At 34.6% G+C, this 12,895-nt stretch overlaps 1 protein-coding gene across 1 annotated transcript; it reads left to right on the forward strand.

Annotated features, from left to right (window-relative positions):
• The first annotated feature begins 6,153 nt into the window (after positions 1-6,153).
• On the forward strand, positions 6,154-6,958 carry LOC141626225 (uncharacterized). The gene has a single exon (XM_074440157.1). The coding sequence runs from the start codon at positions 6,265-6,267 to the stop codon at positions 6,829-6,831; it is 567 nt and encodes a 188-aa protein (XP_074296258.1). The 5' UTR covers positions 6,154-6,264; the 3' UTR covers positions 6,832-6,958.
• The last annotated feature ends 5,937 nt before the right edge of the window (positions 6,959-12,895 follow it).

The raw sequence follows: 12,895 nt of genomic DNA on the forward strand, positions 1-12,895 counted from the left end.
AAGTTATTCAGGGTCTGTGAATATGTGATACGGTGTGAAAGTTATTCAGGGTCTGTGAATATGTGATACGGTGTGAAAGTTATTCAGGGTCTGTGAATATGTGATACGGTGTGGAAGTTATTCAGGGTCTGTGAATATGTGATACGGTGTGGAAGTTATTCAGGGTCTGTGAATCTGTGATATGGTGTGGAAGTTATTCAGGGACTGTGATACGGTGCGGAGATTATTCAGAGTCTGTCTGTGATATGGTGAGGTGGAGGATGTGACTAAATGGAAATGGAGTTATGTAGTTTGTTGTCGTACTTGTTTTGTTTTCCCTACTCAACCTCGTGGTTGACCCTGTGTATTCGTGAACACCTGTGATGATCCGTTTTATGGGGAGCAGACTTGACAGGTTTAAGAGATAGGACGGGAGCTTGATGGGCGTGAGACATTGGATCAGACGACTTAGTGGCTAGATCATCATCTAGAAGACTTTCACTTTTAATTATGTCAGTTCTTGTAATTCGAGTTGAAAAGAGTAATTGTAATAATTAAGTTGAAAATATTACATAAATTGCCTTGGAGTTTAATTTGTTATTCACTACCTCGGGAAACCGAGATGGTAACAGTCCGTTTTATTAGAGAATGTCTTGACGAGGACTTCTTTTATAAACCGGGGTGTTACAATGGACATCAGTTGATGGACATCTGATTATTTAGAAATCTGATGTAAAAATTATAGACATCGGTTGTTTGCAAAAAACTGATGTATTTATAATTATATGTACATCGGTTGTTTTAAGAAACCTATGTCCATGATTTCTAACTTTAATAAACATGTGACTTTATAAAAACCCATGTCTATATAATAGTCAATTACATCATATATACATCTAAACCGATGTGCATCCACAGTGAAAATTAGCGCGCAAAAAAAAAGGCCTATACCCATTCCACCGATTAGTATATCTTATAATTAACCCTAACTCTCCCTCACCTCATCATCTTTCTCATTTCATCTAGCAAACTAAAACCAAACACCCATAGCCAGCCGATTACCACTCACCATATCAACCACCAGGCGCTCCTCATTCATCTTCCCCCCACTAGGTAATGACAGACACCACAAGCACACGAAAGCAATCACCACAATGACGGTAATTTTGTTCTTGTGTGCCCACGAAAGCTTCTTCCCCCATCGCTTGTTCTTATCGTGAATATACATGTCATTCAAGGTGAGTGGTGCTATCGTTTTAGTTTCACAATAAAGTGTTTCGTTTTCGCCCAAAATCGTAAACCCTAATTTCTGAGTTTGATTTGATCATGTTATTCCGCTTCATAGTCATGCTGATTTGTTCTAGAATGGCGACGAGGTATCAATTTCTTCTGTAAATCGTCCTACTTTTCATTCAAATCTGTTGAATTGTTATAATTTCTGCTCTTATGTTGCTTCGTTCGCATTAATTCTCGCTTTCGTTTCACAATGTTATTGATTGCAGTATTTTTCCCCAAATTGATTGTATCAGTTATCCCCAAATTCATTCATTAAGATTTATTTGGGTATTTGGATTGAATACCAAATTATAACTAAAAATTTATTACTTGATTCTGATTAATGTATTGTTATTCGTATTCGTATCAATTTGTGAACTAACAATATAGAACTGGTAGTATGAGTAGTGAGCTTAGCTTACATTTATCAATTGATGGCTTGAAATTGACGAGGTGTTGCTGAGATCTTCTTTTTTGGCGTTGCTTTACTGATTGAGAAGAGGTCCGATATAGCCTGCAGTACAATCAGTCGGGTCATTCTTCATTTATTTTATCAATGCTCGAGCTCGTCCTTTGGCAAAATCTCGTAATTGGATTATTTACTTTGTTGTTTATGTTTATTCATTTCAATTTCTAGCCTTTCAGTTAAGTATCATTGATGTCTATCTCTAATTAGAGGACTATCAATTTTAATTAGAGGATTGGGAGTTGAGTTAGTCAGCTGATCAATATAATTCAGATTTTCGTCGATCGGGTCGGAGTGGGTAAGTCAAGAACAAGCCATAATCCTTGCTAATTGCAGTACTACCACAAGAACAATTAACAGGAACATTAACAATAACATTAAGAGGGAGATTATTTTGGTAAAAAATGTTTAGTTGCTGAATCCAATTTACAGTAGTAAAATTAGCATAGTAAATTTTAGCAATGATATTATAAGTATCACCCTTAATTGCCCTATAAGTAAAAATATGACCCAAAAAACTACCTTAGTGCAATCACAGGAGAAGGGCACATTGACCCTACTGAATTCTTCAACCCTATCTATATCAGGAACTGCTGGGTTGTAACTGAGCACATCATTTGCAGTAGAACCCATAACTTGAGCTATGAATGTTACGTTTGCTTTTACCCTTACATAGTATGATGCTAAAGCTAAAAGACACCATTTTCTGCACTTCGATTCTACTGTGAAAGAACATGTACTAATCCATAGAAGAAGAAGAAGAAGAATTGCCCAGGTTTTGATGGGTGTTTGTGTTCTTCGAAATGACCACATTTGAATATTTGAATTCGCAAATTCTTATTTAAGACGAGTGTATCCGTCTTAAGCTAAATAAAATCCTTTTTTTGCACTTTGATTTCACTATGAAAGAAGAAATGCTAATCCATAGAAGAAGAATTGGTAAGATTTTGATGGGTGTTTTTCTTTGAAATGACCTCATTTCATTATTTGATTTGATGACAAATTATTTTAGTTTGTTTGTGTGTTTGTATTAAAACTATTGTGTTTGTTTGTTCCACTATGAAAGAAGAAATACTAATCATGTGGAAGTATTAAAAGTGTTTTGTTTGTTTGTATGTTTGTTGTGCAGGTGCTAGTAAAGATGGAAGTAGTATACATTTCCTTCATTAAATTTCCAATGCATATGATTCTGAGGTTAGTAGTCTTTTAGATTGTCTATTTCTATCTTCTATTTAAGATCTTTTGTTCAAACTCCTATTTCTGTCTAATGCTAGCATGCTCAACTTGATTATGTGATCAATACTGTGCTTATATATGGATTATCATACAATTTTATCTTACTTATTGACAACTTGAAATTATGCAGGTGTCACCTGCTTCATCATAGTATAGGATCTATTGACAATTTGGTTATTTATGCAGGTTCTACATGTTCGCCGTGTTGATTACCAGCCAAGCGATGACGAGATCAGGCTATCAAGAAGTTGGTTGCGCCTAATAGTCTCGCCTCTTGGACCTATTTTTTAACATCCGGTTTCTATTTTGTTGATAGGTTAGCTATGTAAATAAAGTTGACATATTAGGTAGGAATGTATTGAATAAATTGGTTGATTGTATAAATTGATTTTTTTTGGTTGATTATCAAGTCATCTTGTTTTTTGTGCTAATGTAGAGCGCTAATGTCTTGGGTGACGATAAGCAAAATATTCTATTTTTTTTTATATATATAAAAAGTAATGTACATCAGATTTTAGGTAAAACACTGATGAATATAGGTAAATAAAGACATCCGAGTTCTACGTAAACTATGTAAACTGATGTACATAACAACAATAGACATCGGATTATAACTATACACTGATGTATATTAATATATATGGACATCAGATATATAGAAATCCGTTGTGCAAATTTTAATGGACATCGGTTTTAAATCCGATGTACATTAATCTACAATGGACATGACCAAACTCTACATTGTGCTAATGTAGAGCGCTAATGTCTTGGGTGACGATAAGCAAAATATTCTATTTTTTTTTATATATATAAAAAGTAATGTACATCAGATTTTAGGTAAAACACTGATGAATATAGGTAAATAAAGACATCAGAGTTCTATGTAAACTATGTAAACTGATGTACATAACAACAATAGACATCGGATTATAACTATACACTGATGTATATTAATATATATGGACATCAGATATATAGAAATCCGTTGTGCAAATTTTAATGGACATCGGTTTTAAATCCGATGTACATTAATCTACAATGGACATGACCAAACTCTACATCGGGTGTGTATCCGATGTCCATATACCAAAATGTCCGATGTCCATAACGAGTTTTGTAGTAGTGTTCATTCCATTTCCACTCACCGTCGTCATCATCCTATCACGACAGCACCCTATTCGCTGCCAACCCAATGATACCCAGTCGTCCTAATTACTTTAAACCCTAATTAATACTAAAAAATTGCTTAAAAACCACTAAAAAGATTTGACTTGATCATGCATTTGCAATTAACAAAATAAAAACTTATTTTACAGTCACATAATCAACTAGAATTGAAGAAATTGATTGATTTAAGACAAAGGTGTTGTTTGGCCTAATTTATGTGAAATAGCTTTTACTTTCTAGAATGAGTTTTTTCATAAACTACTTTTTGAAAAAGTTGCGGTTGTTTGGCCTAACTTTTGTAAAAGTAGTTTCTTAACAAATTGATGTGTTTGGCCTACTACTGCTTTTTTTTTTTTTTTTAGTTTCCATAATCCTAAGAGTTTTTGGGAGAAGTAGAAGCAGAAGCATCAATTTGGTGCTTTTGTTTCTAGTAGCTTTTTATTAACTTCGGACTTTTCAAAGGTAGTTTTTTATCTGAGTCCGTTTTTAAAATAATGCTCAAAAATAAAATATTTGTCATTTTGGGTCGGTTTTGAAAATATTTGTCAAAATGGTGTCCACGTAGGCCCGGGTTTTCAAAACCTAAAACACGGAACAAACACGCCATTGGTAATGGCGTGTTTCAAGGGAGCAAGAAAGGCAGACTAGCAGAAAGTGCATCAAAACAGACACGCCATTGGGACTGGCGTGTCTATGGTAACACAAACGCCATTTGCAATGGCGTGTATCATAGACGCTAAAATCTGATGCATAAATAAATGAGTCTCTCATTTCTCATCTTCTAGTACTGTCCCATATTGGATCTTACCCATCAAAAACCACTTTTCCCTCCCCCTTTGAATTAAGGTTTGGTGTCAGGGAACACATTACACCTAAAGTGGGTGAATTTTGTTCCTTGAATTTCTCTATTATGCTATTGTAATTTGTGAGTTCAGTGATGATTAAAACGTTGAGGGCCGATTCTACCTTCGATTACTCGCCGTCACCGCAATCGAGCCACCATGGCCCCACCCTAAATCAACCACAAGCGAACCACCAACCGTTCTCCTCTTGCCAATTTTCGGATCCCCAAACTCGATATCAATCAATATTTCGAATCGACATCAATCACCATTTCGAATCGACATCAATCACCATTTCCAATCGCCATCAACTTGGTCTGGTGGCCGGATTTATGAAAAGGTGAGATGTTTTGGTTTGTTGTGGAAGTTAACAGTAGATGAAGGTATGAAGTGGAGGATTTATGGAGGTATGAAGTGGTTGAGAGGATGAACTGATGAGAATGGTTGATTTTTACACTGACTTGGTTTATTGAAAAAGTTGCAGTATACTCTATTAGGGACTGTTTGGTTTTCATTGCAACTGAACAAACACGCCAATGGCTTTGGCGTGTTTCTTGGATAAAACTCGCCATTCGTAGTGGCGTGTCTTGCCTTTTTATTTTATTTTACGACTGACCTTCTTACTAACTTATAACACACCATTGTCAATGGCGTGTTTGTTCCGTATTTCAGGTTTTGAAACCCAAGCCTACGTGGACACCATTTTGACAAATATTTTCAAAACCGACCCAAAACGACAAATATTTTATTTTTGAGCATTATTTTAAAAACAGACTCTTTTTATCTCCCTAAATTATAGTGTTTGACCCAACTTCTACTTTTACAATTAGAAAAGCACTTAGAAAGCTTGGCCAAACACCCCCAAAGTTGGGTAGTTACTAGTTGAGGGAATTTGATTGAGAGCTTTTTTAGTCAATGAAGCGTATAAAAATGGAAAATATCATGCAAAATGTAAGGGGACGATTAAAAAAAACGTACTACGAAAATGTATTAAAATCCATAAGAGTAAAACGAGAACAACAACAACAAAGCCTCCATCCCAAAATGATAGTAAAACGAGAACAATAAAAAAAATAATTTAAAAAAAAAAAAAAACAAATAAACAAACAATCAAACAAAAAAAAAAAAAGTCGACGACCCAATATAATTTGTCGGCGATTATATAAATATAAACCATTTGAAACTATATAAATACAATAAGCCAACACTTTCAAACCCTAACCCCTCTTTCTAGGGTTTAATCATATCTCACCACACCGCAACTTCCCTAAACGTCCCCCTCTCTCTCAAGCTTCATCAATGTCGGCATGCACGATCGATTTCCGATTCCTCGACGAAGGATTCGGCAGCAAAACTTACAAACGCAAGCGTGAAGCTCAGAATAATCCCTCAACAATGGACATCGATGACGACATGGACACCGACGCGCACCTCACCAACCCCGCTCCTAAACGCGCTGCTGTCTCCTCCGCCACCGATCCTAACAAACCTGTATTCGGCCGCCCGACATACGACGGCGTGATCGCCGGAAAAGTGTCTGGACGCACGTGGAAGCAGCCGCGGAAGCACCGTTCATCGGCGATTGCGGTGTCGCGCGTGGCGAAGTCGTTGGAGGTGAAGAATAGGGAGAGAGAGTTGAAAAAGGCGTTCAAGGAACGGAAAGAGGAACTTAAGGAAGAGATTAGGACTCACAAGGTTGAGAAAAGGAAGGCGAAGGAGGAAAGAGAGAAGAAGAAGAAGGAGAATATTCTTAATACTGGTACCAAGTTTCAGAAGATTACGAATCAGAAGACTTTGAAGAAGATTGCTAAGTCGAAAAAGAGGAAGCAACTTAGGGTTGTTTCCGATGATTTGCTGAGGAAATAGTGTTTTTGATTATCTTGTTGTTTATGTTTTGTTTTTGGATGTTTTAATGGGAAATGGATCCTCTCCATTTTCTCTCTCCATTTTTTCTCACAATCTCCTTAAATAATAATTTCTTCTTTCACCCTCATTTTCCTTTATTTTTCTCCGTAAATTTAGAACCGCTAGATGTTTTCAATATGCGATTCGGGCCATTAATAGATGATTTTGGATCCGGAAATGAAATTGGGGATTTGTTTCGATTTTTGTCGGATTTCATTGTTTGCAGGGTTAGATATGCAGTTTGTTTCGATTATGGTGTGTCGTGATTATAGTGTGATGCGTTCTAGAAATACAGGTCGATTATGATGTCGTGATTATAGTCTGCTGCGTTATAGGAATACAGGTCAATTGATGATGTCGTGATTTTAGTTACTTGATTTCATGCCCGATCCTCGGGTTATGCCTGATTTTAAACTATACTAGGTAGTATCCCGCGGCCTGTTTTAAAATTTAATTATTATAATTGAAGAAAAATAACATAGTTTATATATGACATTTAATATTTTTTTTTTTTGTGACGAGGGGTTGAATCCCCCCGGGCACATGCAATACCAGCAAACCACGTGTGCCATGTAAGACATCCTTTAGGATGACAGATAACCGCAGCACTCCCGTGTAGGGAGTCGAACCCGGGACCTCTTAATTCGTTGCCATTGCAACACTTTGAGGCACTCCCAAACTCCACTACACCCAAGCCACTTTGGTTACTTTAATATTTTTACTTATAAATAAAAATAAATTAATTTTTCTCAAATTTAATTTTTTTTAGGTTTATCTTCAATATTTTAAAATAAAATACATATAATTTTAATTAAAACTAATAAGTGATAATTTATTATGCTGATCAACGTTTTATAAATTATTTTGTGACTAATCAAATATCATATTAATTAAAATAAAATTTATTTGAATAATGCAACAATCAACATTAAGTTCTCAAAATATATCATTTCACAATACGTTAGGTTCCAAATCAATCAATATTTGTTCAAAATGATGTGAATAAAATTTTATGTAATTTATTATTTTTTTTTATGATTTATGAGTTAAAAATTTTGCGACGGAAGATAAGATTAGAAGTTTTATTAATTGCTTGAGAATTGAGATATTGGAAGAATGAGAATTGATAAAGATACATAAAAAGGACGCAAGCAGGGTTAGTTTTCATTGACTTTAGCATAATGGGATCTATATCCAATCTTTTAGTCAATGTAAACTTAGGCCGGAAATGAAATGTTTAGAGATTTTTGTTCTATTATTATAATATAGATAGATAGATAGGATTTTTATAACTATGAATTCTAATAAGACTATAACAACTTAAATACATTGGCAAATTGATAATGAGATAACTTATGTACTCGTGTATGTAGTTTTTCCATCGTTTCAAGTTTATGTGGTGCCACTTTTTTTTAACTGTTTTGGATGATTACCCCAGGGCTACTTGGATATCTCTTGTTATTTAATTTTATCTATCAAATTATTGTTTAAGATTGTCTTAAATTAAGATACACTTGCAATCGATGTAAATAAAGCAAAAATATTAGAAATGATTTAAAATGTCTTAAGTTAAGACGGTTTTTGTAAGACCTATTATTTAAAATAAGATGGGTAAGTGTTTTAAATATAACCCAATAAACGAAAAATACATATAAGTGATGAGATAAGAATATGGTATGATACTATATTATGAGAGATATTTTGTTTTCCGTCGGCCATATATATGGATCAATATGTTTGTATTGTGTTTAGAGTACTAACTTTTTTGCATGACCTTGCATTGTGATATTTTCTAATTTTGAGATAAGTGTAACACCCTGGTCCAAACCTAGGGTCGGGAGCGGTTATTTATGATAACTCACCAGGCTGGGTATATGGCCCAAAGATTAACACGGGTCCTTTATGGCGCATTTTATCATCGCTCATACGCATCTCGGGAACCTTCCCAGGAGGTCACCCATCCTAAGACTACTCTTAGCCAAGCACGCTTAACTATGGAGTTCTTTTGCATGGATGACCATAAAAGAAAGTGCACTTTTTTGATATGATTAGTACTTCCAATTCCTTTAAGCACTAGTCATTTAAGCCTATCACTGGACCTCTTCAATTAATGTGGTTTGTTACAATCACCCCCACTTGAAAACGCAACGTCCTCGTTGCGCCTGGGAGCATAACCGCTAACCTAGAATCCTCCCTCGCTAGGTGGGTGATCACAATGGAGAGTATAACAACTGCCTCCAGAAGCGTATAACAACTGCCTCCCAATACCACACAGTCGCATAGTTGCTCTGATACCACTTGTAATACCCCGGCCCAAACCTAGGGTCGGGAGCGGTTACTTATGATAGCTCACCAGGTTGTGTACATGGCCCACAGATCAATACGGGTCCTTTATAGCGCATTTTATCCCCACTCATTCGCATCCCGAGAACCTTTCCCAGGAGGTCACCCATCCTAAGACTACTCTCAGCCAAACACGCTTAACTGTGAAGTTCTTTTACATGGATGACCATAAAAAAAAGTGCACTTTGCTAATATGATTAGTACTTCCAATCCCTTTCAGCACTAGTCATTTAAGCCTATCACTGGACCACTGGACCTCTTCAATTATCGTGGTGTGTTACAATAAAGGAGATTTATAACATTCAGTTTTATAATCCTAATATACGTACTTTAGAAATCATATTTTATTAATATGAGTAGCTTTTTAGAAATTTACGGACTCTCTAATATGACTCGCCCATCGGAGGTGTCGTCAACTTTGTAGCATGATCAGATTTGGGTCCGTTTCTACCTGCTGCTGTCTCGCTATTTATCTCACTATACTATACACTTCTTGCTATCTTAAGGCATGTTCAATCAACATCGAAGGTGCACTATACTTCTTGTCATGAAGAACATTGTGACGATCATTTCAAATTGCTAGTCTACATGTTAAATTATGACAAACTAAATCTAAAAGGCCACAAATATAACTAAAAACCCATTTAAAGGAAAAGTTAGTAATTTAAAAGATCCGTTTTACAAACCTTTATATAAAATCATCTTACATAAAAAAAATTGTAAATATTAAAAGCAATGAAATGATAATACGCACAAATTCTTATTAAATAAAGCGATAAGATAATTTTAGAATTTGCGTCAAAAGAAACCAAAGAAGAAAGAATTTGTGTTACACAAATTGTTCTCTAAGACTACTCTTAGAGTAAGACGGGCCCAATTTCCACAAAGTCCAGTCTATTTTATTAATCTTTCTTTTCCTCTCAAACCTTTCTTCTCCCCTTCTACTTGTTAGACAGTACACCTTCAAACTTGCTCCAAAAGCTCTCCCAAAGTCACGTCGTCCGGATCAACCAGACAACTATCTCGCTCCCCGTAAATAAAATACTCTACGCAAAACCTTCCCTGTATATTAATCTTAAGGTTGTGAGTCTTTTACTTAAAATATTAAGTTGTCAATTTACCTTTTTTTTTCCAGAAAATTCATATGATTTTATCATTAAGTTGTCAAATTACTTTCATTATATTTCATACAGGAAATTAAACTTGTAAAACACTCAATTATCATAACTAAAACTAGTGGTTTTTTAGAGTGAAAATATTTACAAACATAAAGTAAAAGGGAACAAGAAATAATATGCAATTTCCACATTAAAATTGCAAGTTTTGAACTCCAATTTACTAGTTATCAACCTAAGTCTTTGAGCGAGTAAAGAAGACCATTTCTTGAGCATTTAAATTTAATTGCAAATCCCATCATTTTCAACTTAAAACGAGGTTATTAATTTAAAACATGAATGCTCCAGTTAATACAATTAGTTTTCAGAAATTAAAATTTTTATCTTCGAAACTGATGCTTTTACGATCAATTCATTGGAGGAAGGAGCTCTTTGTCGTTCACCGTGAATCCGTCACTGTTGGTGATCTCCGTTGCCGTAATTGTCCGCCGTTCTTCCTTTTTATGTTAATAAATTGGAGAAAGGATACTTAGTTGTGCGAGGATAGTGGAGGGTGAGCGGGTCTTTGAAAAAGGTGGTGGAGTTATTGGTGTCAGAGGTGATAGAGGTGGTTACTACGGTGGTGTATGTGAATCTTGACAATGGTGGGCAGTGGTTTACACTTTTATAAAACTAAGGGAGTGAGGTTTTTGTTTACACCAGTTCATTTTATTGGGCTAATTATCAGTATTTCTCACTATTGGGCCCGTCCTATGGTATAAGACGGTTCTATAGGAGAGTTACTGTTTGTGTTAAGAGAAACCAAAGAACAAAGCCCTTCTAAGTCTAACCGTCTTTATCTAACCTAGCTAAGACATGGAAAAACAAATTATTCAACCATCTAATATTTGATGAGACTAATACTAAATTAGATAATTGAATTAGTGAACGCTTGGCTAAATACATAAAATGCATAAGAAGCTGATTATTATTATAACAAAGTATACCGTTTTCTGGTTACGTTCTCTCGTATTCCAAGAAGCTTATAGTTCGTCGATCATCGCACTCTAATACGAAGTAACACATAACAATATATGATCTGTTCATTGAGTTTCTGAAAAGAAAAAAAAAACGTATTAGACAATAGATCTATTTAGGTTTAAGAATACACACAATATCAAGGCGTAATATAATAAATGTAAAACATAAACATATATAGTAAGCCTGAGGTTACGTACACAAAAAATACTAAAGCATAAATAAAAGTACATGTTTATAATTCGGAATTTCATATATAAATAATTCAGATATGAGGTAAACTAATAGAAGTCAAATACATGATAAAAATATTATCAACTTAAATTTTGTTGATAATAGAAGTTTTTTTTATATTTGTACAAGGCTTTGTTGTCAAATAATGTCTTTTACAATATTCAATTTTTAATTCGTAAGTTGTTTACAAAACATGGATCAATGAAATCGCTCAAAAAGTTCCTCTTTTAAGTATATAATAATATATTTAATGCCCGTGCAATGCACGGGTCTAATGTAATATCATCACTCCTGAAAGACTCATACGCCACTCAAACGTTTCTATAAGATTATCGCATAATATTAAGTGCCTACAACGTTTAGACTTTAGCTTAATTTGACATTTTCAATAATTCAAAGTTGATTGTGGAATGAACTTATTATTGTTTTACACTTTTACCGCCTTTATTTGTAGGCGGTGAAGGAAAGATTAGAGTAGGCTGAAATGCAGTTCTTAAAATCCAACTTTTTGGGAAATGTGTGGTTATTATGGTCATGGTGAGACTCTGAGAGTGGATATTGTTGAAAATTCAGTAAGTAACTTACTTAAGACGGTCTTGAGTGATAATCTCTCACAATTATATATTGATTTGAACATTATTTAATATGATAGATGAACCATCTCAATCAAAATCTTAAGGTGATGGTTGAGGCCCAACTATTATATTTATTCCTATTACGCCCTCTCACTCAAGTGCTGTTGGGCTCGAAGAGTGGTTAGTGCAAAAGTCCCCTCATACCATGTGCTGAATGTCCACTTCGTGAGTTATTGGAGGCTGCCAGGATTTGAACTCGTGACCTCTTGATCACACCTACAATTGTGAATGATTGTGACTGTCATCTTAACTTAAGGCGGTTTTAAGCAAGAGTTTGTGTTGAATCTTTATGTGAAGATCTAATAAAATCTCTAAATGTTAACAACTTTAAAAATATTTCCTTCATCTTTAATACAGAGCACACAATAACTACTATTCACAAGTTTTTTGTTTTTCGAAAAATTCTAGATTATTAGATTTGTACAAATGTTCCATACTAAATTACTAATAATCTAATATGATATGTTTAGCAGTTCATAATATGAATGCATTATTAATAGGGGCAACTTAGATTAAAACATTTAAAATCAAATGTCTTTTAAACTTTTATAACATTTGTAAAACTGATCTATAAGCTACTGTGGATTTAGCGGTCTCACGTAATGCTTGTACTGTGTTCAAACTCAAATTCGACTTCTTGTGATTTGTTAATGTCTAGTAAAATTGTTGGTTAACGTGACA

The sequence above is a fragment of the Silene latifolia genome, chromosome Y (assembly GCF_048544455.1).
Source record: "Silene latifolia isolate original U9 population chromosome Y, ASM4854445v1, whole genome shotgun sequence".
NCBI lineage: Eukaryota > Viridiplantae > Streptophyta > Magnoliopsida > Caryophyllales > Caryophyllaceae > Silene > Silene latifolia.

Bases quoted from the DNA above. Each gene is read 5' to 3' on its own strand.
- LOC141626225 (XM_074440157.1), top strand. From the start codon at position 6,265: ATGTCGGCATGCACGATCGATTTCCGATTCCTCGACGAAGGATTCGGC.